Below are 24,449 nucleotides of genomic sequence, written 5' to 3' on the forward strand. Positions count from 1 at the left end.
TTGTTCCTGCCTGTCCTAAATAGGTTGGGACCATCAACGGGCCTGCCATTCTTCCCCAAGTCTCCAAGGCTGCCAGGGAAGATGAATCCTTCCTCACCTGGGAGAGCGCCCCAGCCTGAAGCCGTCTTCCTGCTGAAGGGCTGGCTTCTTCTTTCCCTCATCTCGCTTGATCCCCCCCTCTCTCTCCTTCTGTTTCTCTTTTCTCTGTTTCTGCCGCTTTTTCTCGTTTCCTTCTGTTTCTATGTGTGTGTCTCTCTGTTTCTCTCTCTGTTTCTTTTTCTGTCTCCCCCTCTCCAGTGCAGCCAGCTGAGGCAGGCCCTCTGTGCAGGGGTGACAGCTGTGGGTCCCCTCCTGGTTTCTGTCTGACCGTCCTCTGTCCTTCTCCAGGCCCCTCTCCCTGAGCCTGGGTGTCTGTGGAGGACTGGCTGAATGAGCAGGCCTGGAGGCCATCTTGAGTGCCACCTCCTTGCCCCAAGACACCACCCAGGGTTCAGTCATGAGCATCCTTGGGCCAGATAAAATAAAAACCACCAGGAAGCGAAACCACCTGCTCAGCACTTGGGCAGGCGCCTGGCTGAGGAGCGGGTGGGAAGGCCACCAGGCCAGGCTGGGCGAGTGGGAGGAGGGTGGCCTGGGGATAGCCAGCCTCCTCTTTCCTGGAGGCGATAAGCCCTGGCTGCTCCACTGTGGGAGGCATTAAACATTTATGAATTAGTGGCATTGTGCTGTTTTCTGAGCAATAAGTTTTCATGATGTGTGTTTGGTGAGTGAGGCGGCCGCTTGCTGGTGCATTAATCCGGCTCACCGTCCCTCCCGCCATGCTCCTGTAAATCATCTTGTCCTAGCCATCGGGAGGTGGAGAGGGCAGGGCGGGCACCCGGAGGGAGAGAGGCCTGCCCCGAGCAGGTGGCTGGCAGCGGCTGGGGTGCTGTGGTGGGAGGGACACTAAGGGAGATGTAAGGGGCAGTGAGTGGGAAGGGCCAGGTGCTCCTGTCTGGAGCTCCAGGAAAGATTGGGAAAAGCCTGAAGCAGGGCCAGAGTGATCAAATCCCAGTTGCTGCACCTCATCAAGCTGATGCCCTCAGTGGTGTTTTGGCCGGGGAGCCTGAACAGGGTGCAGCAGCCCTCCTGGGGCTGATGGATGCTCTGTGGGGTCTCAGGGGCTCGCCCTGCAGTCTCCAGGCCCTGGCCCCCATGTGGGCTCTTAGGAGTGGGGTGCTGGGCAGGGAGGCTCGTTTCCATGCCCCGGTTCTCTGCAGAGCTCATGTGCTCTGAGGGGCACAGCCCTACCCTGGGCACCAGGTGGCTGATAGGGACAGAGCCTTGTGTCCTTCTTCTCTTCTTCCTCCTCCTCCTCCATCTCTTCCTCCTCCTCCATGATCCGGGAAGCAATAGAACAGGCTCAGCTTCACCTGCTCATTCCCACTTAGCAGGAAAAGAGTTCCTTAGCCCGTCTGAGCCTCCTGCAAAATGGGGATTAGAAATTGCAGCAAGATTGTGATGCTCTGAGGATGGTGTTAGGTCAAAAGCTCCAAGGACCCTGGATGCTGCCCTTCCCCAGGAGTTTCCTGAGGGCTCCTCATAGCAATGGTACAGAACAGCCAAAGTGACATGTTAAAGAGGTAGAAGCTTGGCACCCAGCAGTGAACGGCTCTGGGAGCCCCTTCCCCCTAACCCACATGGGGCCCAAATCTCAGTCTGGCTCTGGCCTCTAAGGGGATGGGAGCAGCAGAGGGAGGACAAGACAGAGGGCAGGAGGGGGCATTTGCCCCAAGCCTACTGCCTTGGCCAGGCTGAGGCCTCCTAGACCTGGACAGAGGGTCTTGGGCCCAGCTGCTATGGGGAGGGGTGAAGAGAGGACAGGAGAGGGAGGAGAAAAAGAGAGGGGAGGGAATGGGAAGGGAAGGGAGAGCACGCCAGTCAGGCACTGACTGATCCAAAGACCGTCTTGCCAGGAAGGAAAAAGAAAAGAGACCCATTTATAGCTCTGTGACCTCTGTTCTCCTTGAAACCTGCACCCTACAAAATGTGAAATTTGGCCTTTGTGATTGACTCATCCTGGGCAAGAGTAAGGGGTGAGGTGGAGTGGGGTTGGGGTGGGAGTTGGGGGAAGGATCCCTGAGCTCTCGCTGGACTCTGGATCTCCACTTCACACTAAGTCACCAGATGGATAAGACAGTAAATGCACTGCTTGGGGAAGAAACTGCAGGTGCAAAGGCAGGAAGGTGTGAAAGGAGTCACTTTTCAAGTCTGAGGAAATCTGGCTAAGCCATTTCAAAAGCCAACTTGAAGGGTCCACAAGGGATTGCCTAGAAGAATGGCTTTCAATACTGTGAAGCCAGGAGGGAGGAGAGGAAGGGGACATGGCTTCTGCAGCCACCACAACCCTGGCCTCAGTGGGAGCTGGGCACATGTACTGGAGCCCTTCCTGGCGCAGCAGAGGTGCTGGTGAGGGGCTGGGGCACAGGACTGAGCGCTGCAAAGAATAGGTGTCATTCACTCGCTGTGAGGCCACAGCCTAGTCACTCTGCTCTTTGGGTGTTGTTTCTGCATTTGTTAGATTACTCCCCCATCATGAGATGACCTTGGTTAGCGGGTAGACTCTTGGGAGCACCTTTGAGGGGAGATGAGGTGGATGGAGAGAGAAGGCCTGGCTGTGCCCAGCAGCGTATGTCTTGAATTAGACCCTAGACCATGAGCCACTAGTATCACTAATCTCTCAGTGACCCTCCCCACAGCCACTCCTGTCACTCTGGTCTGTTGTTCATAAAAGCAACCAAGGGGGTCCTTTTACAAACAGATCTGATCATGCCACTGCTTAGAACCCATCAATGGCTGCCGCTTGCTGTTGGGATAAACCCCTGCAGTCATTTCCTTGGCCTTCAGGGCTCAGGCCAGGTTCTCCACCCACATGGCTCCCTCATCCTGGGCACTTCAGGCTCCCTGACCTCCTGTCTGCTCCCCCACAACACCACACCCATCTTCTCACCCAGGGGTCTTTGCACCAGTGGTTCCCACTTCCAGGAATGCTTTATCCACTGAATTCCTATCATCCCTCACATTTCTTAGGCCTGTGAAGCCAGGCCAAGTTCCCTGCCCTGTGCTGTAACCACTCTATCCTTTTCCTTGAGGGCAAGAACCACAATTGCAATGAAAGGATCAATTGTCTACTTCATCGTTGGCTCTGCCTTCCCAGCTAAAATGCCAACCTTGGAGGGGCAAGGGCCATGTCAGTCTGAATCACCCCTGTAAGCTCCAGGAACTCACTGCACTCAAAACATTGGATATTTATGGAAAGGTGAGCCTTGGAATGAGATGAATATTGGTAGGATAAGTATTGGAATCAGACAGATCTGGGTTCCAACCCCAACTTTGCCACTTACTAAGCGTGTGACCTGACTATGAATCTTAGCTTCAGAAGCCTTTGTTCCCTCATTTATAAAATGACCCTAAAACTGTTGCCCTCATTAAGCTCTCGATAGGCTAAAGCAAGCCACACCTGGGTTAGTGCCCTGGGCCATGTCATGTGGTCAATTAATATCAGCTCAATGAACATCACCTCCCTCCACAGAGGCCCTCTGAAAGTCAGGCACACGCTGGACACCTCATTCAAGCCTGGTTGATGGGCATGTGAATTTGCCGAGAGATGGTGTTGCTGGGAGACCCCGTCACCCACCCATCTCCTCTGGCTGCCCATGGGAACGGAACAGCTTGAAGGGGGAGGTGTGCAGTTTCGCTTTCATAGTTTTCAAACAAGAAGACAAAAAGAGGAAAAATGAAACCACCCGGAAAGCAGCAGGGGCCCATTTTGTCGGCAGCCTGACGTGTTTTGCTCAGCGGGCACTGATGGCCTCCCTCATTTATTTATTTTTTAAGTCCCTGACTCATGAGTCAGTCGGTTGGCTTGGTGGTAAAACGCAACCCACTATCAAGGAAATAGCTGATGAACTACATGGAAGCCGTGCCAACACACCACTCACGACTTCTGAAAATCTCTTGTTTTCTGGCCAGCACGAGCCAACTGGAGCTGTGGTTCCTCGAATTGCTCTCCAAGACCAAATGCCAAGCGCATTTGAGATCCTTCAACAATTGCCTCACAATCGCTGTGCACCGCCAATACATGTTTGCTGTAATTATACAGCGTCCAAAGGAGAGGCACAAAAGACTTGTTGATTTTGGACGGGCTCCGGCCCCGGCGAGGCGAGGGCTGACCTGGGCTCCTGGCAGAGCGTGGGCAGGCAGGCCGCCGGCCGCCCCGGTGAGGACGTGACCAGCTGGAGCAAGCGTTGAACTGGGGCCATTGCGGCCAGCACCAGCGCGTTCGCCTCGCTCTCCTGCCAGCTGACTCAAGAGCCGGCTTTCTTTGGAGAATAACCCGAAGAGAACAAAATGAGGAACTGGAGTTCCTATAAAAAGAAGCTCGCTCCTTCCTCCAGCCAACAAGTCCCTGAATGATAATCATCTCTGAAGTTGGCCACCCCTCCCTCCCTCCCTCCCTCTCAAGTCACTAAACATGCTCATTCTCTCTCTCTCTCTCCCTCTCTTTCTCTCTCTCTCTCTCGTCTTTGCAAGGAAACATCTTGGCTTCAGAGAGGACTTTCCACTGTGGCTGGGGAGCCGCGGCCCATCTGAGCCTCACTTCCTGCCTTCCCCAAACAGGCAGAGCCCAAGAGGTCACCCAGAGTGTGCTGGAGAGGGGGAGAGAGCGTTCACTTGCAGTTACGGATCCTGGTTGCAGCTCAGCTGCCACTGCTAGTGTTTCCTGTGAGGTGGGCTTAACAGTTACCATCATGGGGGCTGAGTTTCTCCCTTTGTTGTTCGAGCTAGGAGGGGTGTGTTAGAGCTGTGGTTTCCATGCTCATGCCTTTAAAATTCTTTTAAGTTGGGGCAACACTTATTTGCAGGGAAGTTTTGCATGGAACCTCAATGCACCAAACAGAACTGCTTGGTGCAAGTGGAAGTTGGGTCCGACAACCCCGTGCACGCAGCATGTCCAGCCCAGACCCCTCCCAGTGATCCCCCGGGCCCCAAGGAGGAAGACTTGGGTGCTGTGGAACACAATTTGAAAACCACGGTCTCCTTTCAGAAAAGTCCCTGCCAGCCTTTGGGTTGGGAGAGGAATCTGTGCCTGCTGAGGGAAAGTACCGTGGTTGCCTTTGGATGTCTCAAGTGCACCTGATTCTCCACCCCGGGATGAGGGGATAAATTCAGCAAGGAGAAGATGGCCATCCATAGTAACAACAACAACAGAAATGATTTTGCTCCTGCTGAAGTTTCTTGAGCAACTGGCAGGCCGCCATGAACGTACTTAGGCGGAAAATCACCAGAAAAAAAATGATATAATCTGACAGATTTTTCACAGGCTTAAATATTCATGAATTAAAGGAATTGGCAGAATTTTCTACATTATTAGCTTTCATCATGGCTGCAGGAGCAGTTGGTATACTGGCTGCTCTTCAAGATCCATTAATCTCGTCCATCATAAGAGCAGCCATTTTAAAATTAGCTATTTTTACTGAGTGATGGTGTACAGGGGAGATGGGGAAATTGAAATGCGATTCCAGCATAAAGGTCCTCCCCCTTCTCACTTTAAAAGCAGCAGGAAAAGCCAAGCAGCATCTCAATGGGGAGGGTCAGCGTAACTCCAGAAGAGAGGTCTGTGAAATGCAGGCCTGTGGTGTGTTGTAGGGTCCTTCTAGTCCTTCGGATAGGGAGCACGCGTTTGCCTGCTGAGCCCTGAACTCTGGACTGGGGATCAGGAAGGGATTAACATTGATTTTGGTGAGGCAGAGACCAAGAGCCCCAAATAGGGGCTTCTGGGTGAGGAAGACATTTAGACCAAATAGCACAGTCTTTCTACCAGATGGCACTTGGGGTGCGGGATTGCAGAATAGCCGAATAATAATACTCATTATGACTGTCAGGGAGTGTGTACTCTGTGCTGGAAGCCATGCTGTGCCTGCATCTTCTGGTTCTAGCATCAGGGAACTCAGAAGGTAGACATATATATGTGTGTGTCTCCCACCCAGGTTAAGTCAGTTGGCCATGGTCTCATGGCCAGTGAATGGCAGGGCCAGGATTCAGATCCAGGTCTTTCTGTCTCCAAAGGGAGTGAGAAGATGCTGTGTTGATTGCTGGCCTGTGGCACTGCGAAGGTACATTCTCCCAAACACAGCCAAAACTTGGTAGGAGAAAGCTGCTGCTTTTAAACCATGGAGCAAAGTTGTAGTCAGGTCATTCCTGTAGAAACTTGAGGCCCAGGTTGATTTCATCCTCCCTTGCTTTCTTCCTTTTATCCATCTGTCTAACCCCCTTTCTTCCTTCCTTCTTTTCTTCTATCCACCTTTCCCCTCCCTTCCTCCCTTCCTCCTTCCCTCTCTGTTTTAAGATGTAGGCTTTATTATCATTCAGGTATGTCACGGCCAATAAATCAGAAGCTGATGCCATGGAAAAGTTTGTTACTCACAGTTCCAGGAGAAGGGAACATGTCATGCCATGCGAGGCCATGTGGAGAAGCACCAGGGGCAGTCAGGAGGCAGGGGGAGAGGGGAAAACATGGGCAGGAGCCTTTATGGTGGTTTCTGTGGGAATGGATGGGCAGGGCAGGGAAAGCAGGTTTAGGATCAGTTAGTTTGAATAATGTCAAGCTTCTGGGACACAGTCCCTAGTTGTTTGGTACCTGGCCCTGGGGTGATTGCGGTAGGGGAATAGGGGCCTGGAGTGTGACAGCACAGTAGAGGAGGTTGGGGGCAGGGATAGTCTCAGGACTGTTTGCATATTGCTATGGTTAGAATGTTTGCATACTCTCCAAAATTATGTTGAAATTTAATCTCCAATGCAATCATATTGGGGCAGGGGGGGCTTTAGGAGGGCTCCACGCCATGGATGGGATTAGTGCCCTACAAAATGGCCAGAGGGACCTAGCTAGGTTCTTTTGTCATTTTTCTCTTCTGCCCTTCTGCTCTTCTGCCTTATGAGGACACAGTATCATCCCCTCTGGAGCACAGTGTTCAAGGTACCATCTTAGAAGCAGAGACTAGGTCCTCACCTGCCAGACATGGAACCTGCTAGCACCTTGATGTTGGACTTCCAGCTTCCAGAACTGTGAGAAATAAATTTCTGTTCTTTCTATATTACCCAGTCTGTGGTATTTTGTTAGAGCAGCATGACTGCACTCAGACACATAAGTAAGGCACACTCGTAGGTGAGTCCTTCATGATCTGTAGGACTGACTGGACTATCTATAGAGACTGGGGCAGTCTCTCCAGGGTCAGCAAGGCCCCAGATGTCAAAGCATAAGGGCTACAGAAAAAAAGGCATGGTTAATATGCTTCATCCCCCTACCCATCCATCCATTCAACCACTTACCCTTCCACCCATCCATGTACTTATTGAGCTCCTACACTGCTGGGTGCTGAGCTAGGCCCTGCGTACCTCTACAGGCCTTGCCCTGATTCATTTTTCAGGATGGTGGTAAAATTTGCATGCTCAGCAAAGCCCACTCTTTGCCTATCTGACTTCACCTAAGAAGCAGAGCTCTGGGAGCTTAACCAGGATTTCCCCAGGTCACTTTCTGCACTCAGGTCGGCCTTGCTGCTCATGAGCCAGGACTCAAGGAATCACAAAGACATTTCTTGTTTAGGCGATATCCAAAATATTTAACAACCTAGACACAGAGGAGCCAAGCTGAAAAGATGTAGGCCATAAGCAGACTGAACAGACAGATGGGATGCATTTGGGTGAATGTCACCTGCCGGGGTGAGACCAGCCTCTGCAGTGCTGCATGGGGACTGGAGGGAGGATAGTGCTCCCTGTTAGGGTGCTTGGGACCAGCTCTCTTTCTGGGTCCCAGACTTTTTCTGCATGGTTGAGGAGTGATGTCTGTCTGCAAACAGATTGAGTTAGGGAGCTGGTGTTTGGGTAGCATTTCTCACGTTTATCATCAATAATAATGATGATTAGTCATCATAATAATTAATAATTATTTACACTTGTATGATGCTTGTTTATGGAGTATCTACTCCATTGCCAAGTGCCTTATAACAGCTTATAATTATAGCCGAAGTTTACTGAGCTCCACTGGGGGCCAGTTACTGCTGTGCTTAGGACTGTCTGGACATCACCTTGTTCAGCCTACACAACATCCCTGAAAGGGAACAATGAAATCTCCCTTTTACAGGTGAGGGAGCTGAGGCGAAGAGAGGTTGTGAAACCCACCCAGGGCCACACAGTGAGTAAGTGGAAGACGTGAGTCTCACAATTCAGTTCTGTCTGACTTCCACCTCAGGTCTCTCCCATGCTCTCTGGCCTGATCCTGGATCCTGTAGATCCCAGTCCCGAGGGAATCCAAGAGTAGGGTCAGAGCCTGGGTTGGGAGACACAGACGCTCAGGCAATGGAGAGTTGGTTCCCTGGCCAGCACCTGGGGCCCCAAAGAAGGAGCAGAGGTGATGGCCTTAGCCTGGCATCGGCTGCATCTGTGTCCCAGCCAGGGGGAAGCGTTAGAAGCACAGGATTTCTGACTCAGGCTCCTGTGAAATCTTGCCTGAAGCCCTTGGGACATAGCCTGACTGAGCCTAAGGCCCCAGCACTGGTACCATAGCCCCAACAGACAAAGCTACCACAATAAAAGTCAGTCTCTCCAGGCTTGGCTATTGAGTATTGGGACTTCTATGGGATTCACAGCTGGCATCAAGAATCTCAGCCACTCCCATCTACCCTGACTCTGCACACTGCTAGTGCTTGTCACCCTGCTAGGAGACACAGGCAGGTATACACAGAGGAAACCCTGGGGTTTGCTATACCAATGCTAGGGAAACCCACTGGGCCAGTTCTTATTGCACATTTTAATACAGCTGAGGAATCAGCTGGTGGACTCAGCGGCTTTTAACATAAGAGATAGGAATGCTGACTGTTTTCCTGCAGCCACAGGCTTGCCTCCTATAGAAAGATCTCCCTAAAGAGTGCCAGATGAAAAGGTTCCCTTTCAACATGATCTCTTGACTACTAAGGGTGGCAGGTGATGTGGGCCAGTGTGCAGGGAGCCGAGGCTGGGTCCCTACGCATCAGTGACCCTCAGCAGGGGGTGAGGATGCAGGAGCTAAGGGAGGATGAGGGATGCAGAAGGCAGTGTGTCATGCAACAGGGGCTCGCTGAGCACCAGGCCCTGGACATAGCCCTGAGCTCATGCTGTGGGAAAGTGTTGGCCACTCTGCTGCCCATGCACCCTCTGCATCTGCCTGTTGCCCCTAGGAATGAGCCTTGACTCCATGGCGGTGGGGAATGGAGAGAAAGGGACCAGATGCTTCATAAGCTGGCCCCAGGCCACCTCTCTGGCCCTGCCTCTAGGACTCCTGCCACCAGAGCCTTCCATTCTACCCTAGTATGCAGCCTGCATTCCAGCCACCCCAGACCACCTGTTCCCTCTCCTTTGTGCCTTTGCACACTCTGAGCCCCCAGCCCTTGCCAGCTTTGCTGGCCCTTGCTGCTTCCTGTCCTCCCCAGCACTCTGTTCTGTACTCTCTCCTTGTGCCAGGTGAGTTATGATACGTGTTTGTCTCTTGTTACTTGGTGAGCTCTGTAAGGGCAGGGCCATCGAGGAGTTTTCTGTGAGTGGATGATGCTGGGACCACATGGGGTTAAAGTTGATGCAGTGAAGCGCTCAGGCCCCTCTCAGCCTGCAGAGGAGCAGGGTTTGGAGCACTGGAGGGATTGGTGGGCAAGTATGCTCATGGGTCCCTGACTGTGTAAGTGAGCAGGCGGCAAGGACCAAGTGAACTGCCGGAAAGACCATGGGAGGGAATGGTGAGAGATGGAGACGATGCAAACACCTTGGCTCCTGTGTCTTATTCGGCTTGGATTTTTGACTGGAGTGGGATAGGGAGGTAGGAGAGACCTCTGCACCCTCACCCTCATCCTAGGCACTCTGTCCCTTGACTCACCTCCAAGAGCCAGCAGGCCCCTCGTCCTGCAGGATGGTGAACTCCTCAGCTAGGGCTCCAATCTCTGCAGGACACTAACTTGCTGGGTGACCCTAAACATGTTGCTTCTCCCTCTAAGCTTAAATTTCCAGTCTCTAACCTCCTTCCTGTAGGAGGTTGCACGGCACACATGAGCATGCTCAGGAGGCAATGCATGCTGTAGGTGGTATGGTGAGGTTGATCTAAGGCACAGTTACTCTGATGGAGCCTCATCCTGCATGTTCCTGGACTAGAAGCAGCCTTTCTGCTCTGTTCTTTGGAAGGTGGTAGAACTCTAGGATCAGTAGAGGCCAAGAGTCACATGCCCTGGGCAGACCCAGGCCAGCCCAGCCTTCTAGTAGCAGCAACAGTGGGAAGAGTTTCAGCCCTGGTGTTCTTTCTCTCTCACTATCTCTCTGCCTTGATCTCTGTCTCTTTGTTTCTGTGTCTCCATCTCTGTCTTTCTTTCTTTCATTCTGTCTGTCTCCCTCTCCTACCCTTCTTAGCCTCAGTCCTTCATCTCCTATTCATTATCCCACTTGCTTACCCATTCCAGATTTGCTGCTAAGCCAGTTCTTCCTCCCCACCCTCACCCTACCCCGACTCCCCGGGATTTTCTCCAGCAGTACTTGCACCTTTGAAACCTCCTACTCCAGTTTTATGGGAGCACAGAAGAAACAAAACGAAATCTGCACCAGCTCCTGGGCTTTCAATTTACCAGCAGAGGTGCCTCTACAGCTCTGGGCAGATGAGGCAGTGATCCGCTGCCATTCCCTGTGGTCTAGGGATGCAACTTGTTGTGGGCCTGGAGCCGTCAAAGGTACAGTCCTGTACTCCTGAAAGTCGTGGTGCTTACTGGTGCTGTCAGAGGCCAGCTATGGAAATATCCCTTCCAGAGCATGGCTCACTCTGGGAAGGAAGCAAAGGAAGGCCCAGGGACCACTTTCTTTTGGGGAATATGCAATGTTCTCTGCTCCCCGATGCCATTGGTCCTCATGACAATTCTGTGACATGAAGAGGAAAGATGTCAGGGCAGCTGGCATTGGGTGGGATTTACAGATCTTGGTATTCATTTTCTTCTTCTGTAAAATGGGGATAATAATACCGACCTGATGGTTTTTTTGGTGAGGTTTCAAGGAATCAATATATTGTCCAGAACACAGCTTGTTCTACATACATATCGAATGTTGTCGGATTGGTATTTCTATTATTGCCATTGTTATTGCTTTGCATTCCATGTATATTACTAAGTCGCTGTGTGATGTTGGGGTTCCTCCTTTTTAAAGTGGGCATCTGCTACTTGCCCCCTAGCGGATTGGCAGGTAGTTTATGTAAAGCAACTCCCATAGTGCTTACCTCTTACAGGCTGCAAAGTTAACCACTACTCTTTTTTCCTTCCACCCACTTTCTTCCTCTTTGTGAATTATCTACGGAGGGCAAGGGAGGTGGCCACTGAGGCTGGCACAGTGTCCCAGTGGCAAATCTAGAAATAAAACCAGAGCTATGTAGACTTATTCTTTCTCTCCTACTGGACTGGGTCCCTCAGCACACAATGCCCAGCTCTGCAGTGCAGTCTGAATTTCAGCCACAGATTCTAAATCTGTTTGTCACCATGAGGTTGTGGCTCTCTTGATCCCTCACTGATCAGTGTTGATTACATCTATTACTTGGAGGAGAAGAGCCCATCCTAGTCTCAATCAGGGCGACATCTCATAGCTTCCTAGATTCCTCCAGCTGCATTACGGTCCAGTCAGTAAAGACCTTCGTGAGCTAGAAAAGAAAGGTAGTATAGAAACACACACAAAATATTCCTTCTGAGAGCAATTTAGGCAGGACTACAGCAGGAGACTGACTCATCTCCAATGTAAGATCTCCCTTGGAGCTCATATTAATGCCTCCCATTGCTTATGTGCACTTGACTTTAGTGCACCCCCATTTTTTCCTGTGGGATCCAGATTGTCGTTGCAGAATAGCCTGGAGGCAAATCTATCCAGGAGACTAAAACTCCTGGGCCTCTGCCCTCACTTGACCACCATGGAGGAGCATACACAGCAGGGATCGGGTCCCCAGCCCTCCTGCTCTGACATCCTCTATTAGAGCTCAAGCGTCCTTGCACATGAGGCCTGCAGGTGGCAGCAGCTCCAGAACCCAGGAAGAAGAGCAGAGGCAGAGCAGAAGCAGGGAGAGCAGGTTGTAGAGGAGGAGGCTGAGCCCAGGCACAGGGCAGGCCTGGAAGTACTTGGAGGTTAAAGATGGGTCCAAGGAATCAGGCATCAGATGAGCATCTAGAGGGTGCTCCAAGACAGTGTGTCAGCATTAGGGAGCTCCAGACAAGGAGGAAAGTGTGTGAGCTTGACTCTAAAGCCAATCTAACTATTGTCAGATTCAAGGATTTGAACTGGATTCAAGGATTTGAACGCATATTGGTAATAATGGTAATAATAATTGGTAATAATACCAATCTGGGTTCAAATCCTTGCTCGGTCACTTCCTAGCTGTGTGACCAAGAACAAATTCCTTCACAGGTTCCCATCTCTAAAATGGGAAACATGATAGTACCCATATCAAAGCAGTGTTTGAAAATTAAATAAGAAATTACTTGTCAAGGTTAAGTCCTCCCTAGAGATGCATTCTAATTCTAAGCTAGAAGTTCTCTCGGCCAAACAATGAATAACTTTGTGCACTTGACCCATCTGTAGAAAACCACCTGTGACTGTGTTGTCTTCTCCAAGCCACAGTTGCCATGGTCACCACCTGGCTGGGGAAGTGGCAGATGGAGCACTGGCAGGAACAATAGGTCTAGAACCCAGGGCCACAGACTGGGTAACAGAACAATCTCCAGGCATCAAGGAGGCCTGTGCATTTGAGGGCTATGGCTCCTTCTTGTCCAAACTGGCAGGGGTTAATCCTCAGGCACTGAGGTCTAGGGGTCTGCAGGGCTGAGCAGGAGCTCCTGACTAAGCAAGAAGGGAGGTAACAGGGAGAGAGCAGCCAGCCGAGGACAAGCTGCCTTCTAGGCAGCTAGCTCTTGACAGCACCTTTTCATTAAACCATCTCTTTTCAAAGGCTCCAGTCCCCAGAGTCATTAAGGATTTGGTTCCCTTCACTGCTGTCTGCTTGTCTTCCAAAGAGCGGCTTTGGTACCTTTCTGAGCCTCCAACAGATTTTCAGAGCAACCATCATGGAATCTTCAGATGTTTCTGGAAGTGAGTGTGAGTTCATCTCCCTCCTGGATACCTAGTGTGCCTCAGGCCTTGGGAGAGGGTAGATTTTATCACAGCTCAGCCTTCTGGGGCTGTAGAGGTGGAGTCTCAGGAATTTCAAGAAGTGAGCAAGCCCTTTTCGCAGAAAGATCTGTTGGGTCATGGAGGCACCCTTCTCCCACCCTGTCTCCTCATTCTTCTCTAATTCCTGCATGCCAATATTGTACTGGCTTTGAACTCGTGTGCCCATAAATACCTTCAACAGACAGAAAGCCCTCTATCAAGAAGGCTTTGAGCTCTGTCTTCAAAGTAGTCATGAAGTCCAACCACAGGGCATCAGAGGCTCAGGACGACCCTTGTCCTGTGGATTTTGAAGGCTACAGTTTGAGGCTTCTATTCAATGAATGAATCCCTTTTGCAATCTCCTCTCCAAGTGGTGCTGGCCTCTCCCTTTAACCTACTGATGATGGAAAACTGAGTATCTTTGGAGGAAGTCAGGGTTTTTATGTTTATTGGTCCCCAGAACATGGAGACAAAGGTATCAGCTACACCTGTCCAGGGATATTCAAGTTGCACTTTTATTCTCCATTAGGTGTGGGGGTCACATTGAGACAGCTCAGAAGAAACCCATCTTGAAGCCATATCTCTGAAGGAATGGGAAGCAGGTTTGGGCAGGAGCATTAGGAGCACAGTGTGAGCAGAGGGTCACAAGTATACCTTACTAGCACCCTGCTGTGCGTGGAGAAAAGCTGGTGACACTCTGTCCTCACCCTCTACTCTGTCTGTATATACCCAACCTCATTCTTCAGCACTGCCCTGGAAGCTGGGTCTGATCATCTGCATTTTACAGATGGAAAAATGGATACTCAGGGAGCTGGGAAGCTCCCCTTAGGCTCCAGACACCCGGCCCACTTTGTATCTAGATGTGGGCTTGCCAAGGAAGGATGCTCCACCAGAAGTAGCTTCTGCCACTTTGGTCTTGGGTGATACAACGCTCAGCTACCACCATTTATAGGTGGGTGCTGGTCGTGCATCTGCCCTGGTGTTGGGCAATGGGGTTTTATGTTTATCTGTGGTCGGGGTCCTTTCACCGCCCACTGGCCTTGTCCTTCACCACCACTGGCCTTGCCCTTCACCACCCACTGGCCTTGCTGAGCTGTCTCCCTGAGTCTTTTCGGTATAATCATTGGCTGGTCTTCAGGGATGGGCAACCTCTGGAAACGGCTTTTTTCCAGAGGCATTGCCCTGGGGGTACTGAGAAGTCCCAAGGCCCTTCTAGAGAGCCTTACCCCCATGACTTTATCAAGATGACTCTCTCCCTTCTTTGGAGACTGCCATAGTCTCTGGCAGCTGCTTTGCAGTGGCCTTGCTCTGGGGCTCAGGATTCCAGAGCTTCTTTTCTTAACTCGACCCTTAAGGACTAAAATCTTTGAATGAGGAGTAGTGGTATCAGATGGACACGGATATGAATACCAGCGTTGCCATTCTCTTTTGCTGGGCTGGCTTTTGGATAGGATCTCGCTCTGTCACCCAGGTTGGAGTGCAGCAGCAAGATCATGGCTCACTACAGCCTCCACCTCCCAGGTTCAAGGGATCCTCCCACCCCAGCCTCTGGAGTAGCTGTGACCACAGGCGTGCACCACCATGCCTGGCTCACTGTGTTGCTGTTTTCTAGCTGTGACCTTGTGTGATTTCCTCACTGTAAATTCAGACCCTGTCTGATTTCCTCAGCTGTAAAAGAGGGTAATGATTTAAAAAAATCACAATTAATTAACACTACTATTTTTATTCTCAACGTGTCAGGCATTATTCCAAGTACTTTATATAAATGACCTCATTCAATTGTTGTAATTACCATATGAAATACTTATTATTGTTTAGTTCCTATGTGATAGATGTGTAAACTGAGACCACGCAGATAGCAGAGCAGGGATCCAGGAAGGGCTGTCTCTGCAGCTGCCTTTCACATTTATGTTATGCTGTGTCTTAGGGATGCACATGCAGAGTCTAAAAAAATCATGTATGCATCGCTGCATAAGGAAAAAAATGTGATGATGCTTGTGTGTGCCCAACTTTGAGCTTCGCGCATAATAGATGCTCATGAAATATTGTTTGCCTTATTTTCTCTTGGTCTTTTTCCTTCTACTACCCTATGTGAGCACACACTGTTGTCACAGCAGAACAAAGTGGGGCTGTGACAAGGAGCTGGCAACCGAGTCTGAGGAAGGCTGGTGGATAACATGGGCAGGTGTCTCTCATTCTCTCTGCTCCCTCTGCATCCAGAAGAGCTGACACCCCAGCTCACGAGTAGGTGTGGGTCCGGTCTACCCTGGAGCTGTCACGTAACTCTGACTGTTTCCCAAGGCAAGAGAGTAGGAGGGTGTAGCAATTACTCACTAGAGACTGTCAATGAGCCTAGGGGGTCACAGGGGTCCTCCCACCTGCTCTGTGTTCATTTCCTGATAGAAACACTGGGGGCAGAGGCTTATCTGACCTGGCTTCTGGGCCAATGGGGGGCTGATAAGGAACAGACCCATCCATTGAGATCTGCTGGGTGGATTCCTGTTGTCTTACACACCATACAGATAACCAAGGCCTCAGGTAGAAGTCATACTTTCCTGACCTCCTTCTCATGGTTTTATCAAGTCCTCAACCAGCTCAACCTCAAGGGACAGCCAGTTACAGTTCCCCACAGACAGACTAAACCCTGTTGGACCACTGGGGAAGTTTCAAGAACCAGTTTGACCGCAAAACCAAGACGCAGGTCTGTTGGGGCCTCTCTGGATGAAGTGGTCATGGGTGGCTGTCAGACAAGGATCCAAATTAGTCACGAGAGGAACAGGAGCCAGGCTAGGGGTGGAAACAAGGCCAGCTCCCCTCCGCTCCAGGGCTTAGGATCGGCTGGGGTGGAAGCAGAGGCTGTGTTGCAATCTCACTGCAAATCAACTGGGTCATCTCTTGTGGGTGACACAGTGCAGGCCTTCCAACCCTTGTGTGTGTGGGTTTTTTTTTTTTTTTGTAGATGGGGAGATGGTATCTCCCAACTGCCTTTAGCATCTGGCTGTGAGATGAGGCTGGGGGAAGATGGAACGATATGCATTCCTGGCAGAGCCAGTGCCTCCGGAGGTATGGGGTGGAGAGGACACGGTGGAGTCCATGTTTGAACAAGTTGAGAGCAATTGCTGGAAGAATCCTGGGCAGAAGTCCCCTCTCCAGATCAGACTTGGCCCCTACATTTGTTCTCAGGGAAGTGAAACACTTACCGTCTCCCCACTTTGGACTGTTGCAGGCTGTGACACACAGTAGCCAACGCACTGGCTTGGGGCTGTCCCCTCCCACCTGGGATATTCAGTGTCCTGAAAGGCAGTGAGGTGTGGTGGGAAGAACATTGGTTTTGGAATCTGACCAACTTGAAATTAAATCTCAGTTCTGCCCTGAAGCGCTGGGTAACCTTGAGTAAGTCACTTAACCTCTCCGGACCCCGTTTTCCTCATCTCTGAAATGGAGATAGTAACAGCTTCTGGGCAGGGTGGTTAGGAGAAGTAACAATGATAATGTGGGTGAAGGAAGAGCATAAGGCAGGAACTCAATAGAGGTTAGGCACGCTTCTCCCTCCTCTTAGAACATGCCCTGTCCTTCAGCCACTGCCAGGCTTGTCTTTACCATCTTGGTGGCTCCTGAAAGGCCTCATTGACTGACTGTGCCCACCTACAGCAGTGGCCAGCTAGCATTTTCTGTAAAGGGCCAGAGGATAAATATTATAGGCTTTGCAGGCAATGTGGTCTCCGCCACAACTACTCATCTCCGCTCATGTTGCTCAAAAACAGCCATAGATGATATGAAATGAATGAGTGTGGCTCTGTTTGAATAAAACTTTATTTATAAAAATAGGCAGTGGGCCAGATTTGGCCCTCAGGTTATAGTTGCCAATCCCTGGCCTCGAGTTTCAAGTCCAAAGCCTCTGCTTTTCTCTCAAGAGACTTCCCTAGCCTGGTCTTACCTTCTTCACCCAATGTGGTTTATAATACTCCCTTAAGTGTTCCCCAGTATGACCCAACAGGACTCCTTTTGTCCTTGGCTCAGGAAGCGTTAATCCTCCACACCTTTGCCCATGCTTTCCTCCCTGCTTAGAACACCATCCCATTTCCTCTTCACCCTTCTAAATTCCATCCCCAGGGAAACTCCTGGGTTGCCCTGTAAAATACAAGGCTCAGACCAAGGTCTCTTGATTCAGTGGTGGACAAGCCCATCCTTCAGGGCTGTGCTCTGGCCAGCTGTCCTCAGAGATTTCTCCCTTTGAGGACTCCTGTGGCCCCTGCTGTTGATGCCAGGGTGGCTCTTCTATGGCTCCCTGTGTTGAATTGGTGCCTCAGTCTCAATGAGGAGCCCTGGAGGCTCAGTCTTCAAGTTTTCTTTTCATTCTTTCTTTCTTTTTTTTTTTTTTTTTTTTTTTTTTTTTGAGATAGAGCCTCTGTCGCCCAGGCTGGAGTACAATGGCACAATCTTGGCTTACTGCAGCCTCCACCTCCCAGGTTCAAGCAATCTCCTGCCTTAGCCTCTGGAGCAGCTAGGATTACAGGTGCATGCCACCATGCCCGGTTACTTTTTGTATTTTTAGTAGAGATGGGGTGTCACCATGTTGGCCAGGCTGGTCTTGAATTCCTGACCTCAGGTGATCTGCCTGCCTTGGCATCCCAAAGTGCTGGGATTACAGGCGTAAGCCACCACACTCAGCCAGTCCTCAACTTTTCTATTAATACATGCAACTCACAACAACCTGCACTTTCATCCTGCCTAGAATCTTTCAGTTTTCCTGCATATGTGGATCTGGAAAGTCTCAGGCATTATCTCTCTGAATGTGGCCTCTTTCCCACTGTCTTTTTACTTTTGTGAGGAGCACAGATTAATCGTAGCTTAACCATTTTCATATTTTCCTTGTCTTTTAACCTCTCTATCAAATTTTCCATTCTTTGACTTCCCTGGTGCATTTGTGGTAATTTCTTCAAATCTCTCTTCTAATTCATTAATTCTTTCTTTATCTGTGTCAAGCATATTCATTTACTTTTAAATTTCAAAGATTTTTTTTTTTCATTTCCGGAAGTTCTACTTGATCCTTTATGAACATCTGCCTGTACGTTTTGTAATCTCTTATTCCTTGATCTTTTGTTTCCATTCCATCATTTACTTTTTAATAATTTCATACCTTGTTATTTTATAACCTATCTGATTATTGTATTATTTGAAGTCTTTGACAATCTAAATTAGTGTTTTTCAACTGGGGGCAGTTTTTTCCTCTAGAGGACATTTGGCAATGTCTAGAGACAATTTTGGTTGTAATGACTGGGGGTGGCAGTGGGGACTGCTACTGGCATCTTGTGGGTAGAGACCAGGGCTGCTGCTAAACATTCCCACAGTAAAGGATTTTGGTCCGAAATGTTTATAGCATTTAGGTTAAGACAGCCTGGTTTCAATCTGTTGCTTGTTGGCTCTGCAGACTCTTGCTCATGGTGACTCATTGCTTGGTCTCGAACTCGTGACCTCGTGATCCACCCGCCTCCGCCTCCCAAAGTGCTGGGATTACAGGCGTGAGCCACCGCACCGGCCCTCGAGTGTTTTGTTTGTTTGTTCTCGCTGATAAATCAGACAGAACACTTCTCTCCAGAGAAGAGTTGCATTTGCTTTTATCATCCAGCAGGGGGCACCACCAACCCAGGCCGCCACCCACGTGGGTAGCGTCAACTCAAACCCCCCTCTCGTGTGAAATTTTGCAAAATTTTGCAAACTTTTGCGCATTAGACCCTGATGCCCTAGAGCTGACTTTCATATGCTGACTGAATTTCCCCACATCAACGCACAAATGAAGATCGGAGAATGCACACAGTCACTGGCCACGGCTGGTCGGCCGGGAGCCAGGGTTTCAGCGGAGCTCCGGGTTAGTCCATCCTGCACCGCGTGTGTCTGCATGTGACCATGTCATAGTGTGCTTCCTGCATCAGTTCCTGGAAGCGAGACAAAAACAGAAAGAGGCCAAATGCTGGTGATCGGAACTTCCCTCAAATCCTCAAACCAGGTCCCCTGTGGAAATAGGCGGATTGCATCCACCTGGCTGGCAGGGAAGTGCAAATGACCTCTGACCTCGTCTTCCTGCCTAGTCTTCTACTTTGGAGTCCAGGAGCGTATGTCAAGCACACACCTTTTCCCATGCTTCTTGTATGTGCAAAACAGACCTCAGGTACCAGGCACTCAGGTGTTTTCAATTCAGGGATTCATCAAGCCAGCCCAGTGGGGTTCTTTAAATCCAGGTAGAAGCAGCCAGAGCTGGCTGACAGCAGCGAGTGTATCCATCCCTACAAAAGGCATTTACCTGGCTACCAAAAGCCACGTTTTGCACTCGGCATACACCGACCCTGGTGTGATATCCTTTCCCAAGGTCCCATCTTACCCAGCCCATGCTCTCAATTAGCTTTCCTATTGATAATACAGTTGGTCCAAAGATGGAAATCACTCCACATGACTAAGGCCAGGCCTCTGGGACAGCAACGCTCTGCTCTCTTAACTTGGGTTCATCCACTGTGTGCTCAACTATGACAGGACAGACTGAAATCAAAGAGCGTTATGTAATCAGAAATGACTTTTAAAAGGAAAGGTCTAGTGAGGGATCTTGCCCTTATCTATAATTCTGAGATCCCAAGAGCTCTCAAAACCAAAAGTTTATTTCATCAGTTTGGCACAAACTCATGTGGCAGCAGAACTGGAGCTGAACTGACCTGTGACTATTTGTAATGTTTATATTCAGTAGAAATATTCATGCATTTTGCTGTGGAAATGTTGTGTGTTGATTGCAAGCTGCTTCCCCAGAACGTTAGGAATATTGTGTAACATACAGATTTTGCACAGTGGCACCTACTAACATCATATTTCTGGTCTTCAGCACATATCAGCTTCTAGGGTTCTGGATAAGGGGTTAACCCACGTTATTTACTAATTTTAGGAAACGATTCCCTATCCCTGCCACACACATGAGAATGCATTTGAATGGGCAGGGCATGGTGGCTCATGCCTTGGCTTTGGGAAACCAAGACAGGGGGATCGCTTGCAACCAGGAGGTCAAGGCTGCAGTGAGCCATGATTGTACCACTGCTCTCTAGCCTAGGTAACAGAGTGAGACCCTATCCTCATGCACTTAAATGTTTGTCAACTGTTTTCAAGTGCATGATGGATGACAGCAGTGACTGTATGTAGAATGATTCATATCTCATGATCATTGTGAGGTAAATGTACAGGGATTTGAACGGGACCCACTTCTTTAGGTTCCTTTACCCCCTCCCATGATGCTGGACATCTATTAAGGGCTAAACATGTGTTAAATGATTCCTTAACAAATCTTTAGCATTAGAGACTGCTGAAAACCTTTTTGTTGTTTGTTTTTAAAATTACACCAAGAATACAGAAACACTTATTTTATTTTATTTTTTTTGAGGCTGGATTTTTGAGGCTGGATTCTCCCTCTGTCATCCAGGCAGGGTGCAGTGGTACAGTTTTGGCTTAATGCAGCCTTGACCTCCTGGGCTCAAGCAATCCTCCCACTTCAGCCTCCTGAGTAGTTGAGACTACAGTGGTGACTCGGGACACCATTCCCAGCTAATTTTTCAGTTTTTTGTAGAGATGGCGTCTTGCCAAGTTGCCCAGGCTGGTCTCAAAGTCCTGGGCTCAAGTGACCTGCCTGCTTCAGCCTCCCAAAGTGCTGGGATTACGGTTGTAAACCCCTGTGCTCAGCTGGAACACTCTTACTGTATTAAACTGGTGCAAATGTAATTGCGATTTTTTCCATTAAAAGTAATACTGTGAGCTAAACTTTTGCTATTAAAAGTAATATTGTGTGCTCAACTCTTGCCATGAAAAGTAATGGCAAAAACTGCAATTACATGTGCACCAACTTAATCAAAGCAATACTAAAAATATACAATACAATATGAGAAACCTCTGCTTTACCAAACACCCGCACATCCCCCCGCCCCCAAAGTAACCCTATCAATACCTAAGGTACATTTTTCCTGTGCACTCTCTGAATAGTTATGTAGGTATGTATGTAGTTGTATACACTTAGGTTTTATAATAATGTACATGGGATTGTGCTATACTATATATTATTCTGCATTTTACTTTTGTTCACTTAGTTATAGGTCCTTTTATATTGGTGCATATAGATCCACTTCATTCTGTAAGTTTAAATAACCTTTCTTTTGTATAGGTTTCTAGAAGTCAGATTGCAGTATCAGAGGGCATGCAGTTTTAAATTTTGATAGGCACTGCCAAATTGCCTTTCAATAACCTCCACCAACTGATAGTACATGAAAGTTATTGTTTCTCTGATTTCTTGTCAGCATTTGATGTTATTAATCTTTTTTAACTTTTGCCCACCTGATAGGTAAAAATAAAAGCTTAATGTTTGAGCATGCGTTTCCCCGCTTACTTGTGAAGCTGAACATCTTTCTTCATTTGTTTGTTGGATGTGCATGTTTCATTATTAATGAGTTGTTTGTTCATAGTCTTTGCACATTTTTCTAGGATACTTATTATCCTCTTCTTATTGATATTTTAGGAGCTCTTTGTACATGTTCTTTTAATTTATTGTCCTTTTAATTGAGATGCACTTTTCACATAGCAAAATATGCAGGTCTCAAGTGTGGAGTTTGAAGAATTCTGACAAATGTATAACTTGTGTAATCATTGCCCTCATCAAGACATAAAACATCTCCATTGCTCCTGAAAGTTCCCTTGGCTCCTTTCCAGTCAATACCCAAGGGCAATCATTATTCTGATTTCTATCACCGGTGATTACATTTGTTTCTTCCTGTACTTCATATAATGGAGTCATACAGGTAAATTCTTTCATGTCTGGCTTCTTTGCTCCACATATATTTTCCTGAGATTCATGTGTCTTCCGTTGGTCCGTTTTAATTGCTGAGTAGTATTTCATTGTATAGACAATCCATGCATTGGTTATTCATTCTCTCATTGATGGACATATGAGTCGTTTCCAGTTTGGGGCTATTATGAATAAAGTTGCTATGAACATTTTTATACAAGTCTTTGTGTAAACATATGTTCTCATTTCTCTTGAGTTAATACCTAGGAGCTGAATAACTGGGTCACAGGTATATGTTTAAGCTTTATTAGAAACTGTCAAGCAGTTTTTCAAAGTGATTGGGCCTGATGTGTTTTAAATATGTTGCCAACATTTTCACCTTGTCTATTTCTTATGTTTTAACATTGACTACAGTGTCCTTTATCATAGAGATGTTTTACATCGTTATGAAGTCATTTTTTTCTTTTCTTTTTTTTTCTTCTGTAAAGTGAAAGCAAGTTTATTAAGAAAGCAAAGGAATGGCTACTCCATAGTCAGAGTAGCCAAAATTGCTTTCTACTTGTGAATCCTGGGCTCATGTCTTGTACAGGAAGGTTTAAAATTTTGAAAAAATATTAAAAAATATTCTTCTACTTTGTTTTGCGTATTTTGCTCCTTGTTCTAGAATTTACCTTTTGTACAATGCCAGAAAGATCTTAATCACAGACCAAATCATACAAGGTAAGTGTTTTTATCCCGTTTCACACATAGGGAAACTGAGACTCAGAGGCTGTGTGATTACTTCAAGTCACACAATTAGCAGGGAGTGGAGCTAAGATTCCAAAGCACCTTTGTCTCATTTAAAATTATTTTCCTTCCAGGACTGCGGGTTTCCATCTACACCCTTCACATGAATTCTGAAAGAAAGAAGAGGCAACAACGGTATGTATTTATGTATGTACTCACATGAATAACACACATGTAAAGGAATACAGGAAGAATAAACTGGAAACTAATGGAGGAGGACGAGAGGGACTTGGCATGGGAATGAAATGTCTCCAAATAGGATTTTAAATATAGTTTTGTGTTTTGAATCATTTGCACATAATTTGTACATGATTTACATGTTCAAAAAATTAAATCAAATTAAATTTAAAAAATAGGAAAAACCCTCCCCAAATTGTGCACAAAGAGAAACAAATAAACCTAATTGTAAATTAGAGAGCTTAACCACAGAGCAAAACAAACAAACAAAAACACCAACACACACACACACACACACACGCACACGACCAAAAACCTATTCAAATAATTTTGAAAAAAATACCCTAACTGTAAATCTGTGGTGGGATATATTTTAAGGACAAATAAAACTACAATGATGTCTTAAGCTTTACCTAGTAGGTTTATGGTAAATAGTAATGATAACATCGTAATTTTGAAGGAAGTTTATGTATATTAAAAAATAAAGAAACTAGTAGATAAGAATATATTAGGAAACAAGATTCTCTATGAAACAGAGACTCAAGTATTACAGTTTTAAGAAAATGAATTAAAAAAAAAACCCACCCGGGATGTTAAATTTGAACAGATTATATAATTATGAGCTCATTTTATTTTTCCTAGCTCTGTCCACTGAAAAAGCCTTGGTGCAGTAACAGCCCAGGAGCAGAGAGACCACCTAGTACCCAGATCTTGATTTCTAAATGCTGTTACCCACCAGAAGGAACTAAAATTTTCTGCAGAAATGGCTGACTCCAGATCCATGGAAATGAAGCTCCATGTTAAGCCTGGGAGGTCTTATGGTCCCAAGAAGGAAAGATATGTTTAAAAACTACTGAGGTCACAAGGAAAGGATGCGGAAGCTGACTTGAGGGATCTGCCTGGCTAAGTTCGGGACTACTGAGCATCAGAAAGAATGAGTGTAAGGGGGCCAGGTGTGGTGGCTCATGCCTGTAATCCCAGCACTTTGGGAGGTCAAGGTGGGCGGATCACGAGGTCAAGAGATCAAGACCTTCCTGGCCAACATGGTGAAACCCCGTCTCTACTAAAAATGCAAAACTTAGCCGGATATGGTGATGGGCCCTCTAGTCCCAGCTACTTGGGGAGGCGGAGGCAGGAGAATCACTTGAACCCGTGAGGGGGAGTTTGCAGTGAGCCGATACAGCGCCACTGCACTCCAGCCTGGCGACAGAGTGAGACTCCGTCTCAAAACAAAACAAAACAAAAAAAGAATGACTGTAGTTAATTAAAATACATTAAACAAATAGAAAATTCATGAGTTCATTGTGTGTGTGTGTGTGTGTGTGTGTGTGTGTGTGTGTGTGTGTTGGTGGGGGTTGGGGGAGAGAAGTAGGCAGGAGGAAAGTTCTTTGCAAAAGAACGCCACCTGATACGTGTAGAAGGAATGAGACAGAAAGCCACCATTTTGCAACCTCCA

At 47.9% G+C, this 24,449-nt stretch overlaps 1 protein-coding gene across 10 annotated transcripts in view; it reads left to right on the forward strand.

Moving 5' to 3' along the window:
* Positions 1 to 24,038, forward strand: part of LOC116275795 — a 36,108-nt gene extending 12,070 nt beyond the window's left edge. For 5 of the 10 annotated variants that reach the window (XM_031668526.1, XM_031668533.1, XM_031668529.1 and 2 more), the window contains one exon: positions 24 to 16,979. In XM_031668526.1, coding sequence (XP_031524386.1) covers positions 15,402 to 16,325 — 924 coding nt within the window. In that variant the 5' untranslated portion in view covers positions 24 to 15,401 and the 3' untranslated portion in view covers positions 16,326 to 16,979. Of the gene's footprint in view, positions 1 to 23; positions 16,980 to 22,890; positions 22,952 to 23,635 lie in introns of those variants that run through there. The other 5 variants (XR_004185111.1, XM_031668528.1, XM_031668530.1 and 2 more) reach the window with 5 other exon arrangements.
* Positions 24,039 to 24,449: the final 411 nt, after the last annotated feature.

This window comes from Papio anubis, chromosome 7 (genome assembly GCF_008728515.1).
Source record: "Papio anubis isolate 15944 chromosome 7, Panubis1.0, whole genome shotgun sequence".
In the NCBI taxonomy this organism is placed as follows: Eukaryota; Metazoa; Chordata; class Mammalia; order Primates; family Cercopithecidae; genus Papio; species Papio anubis.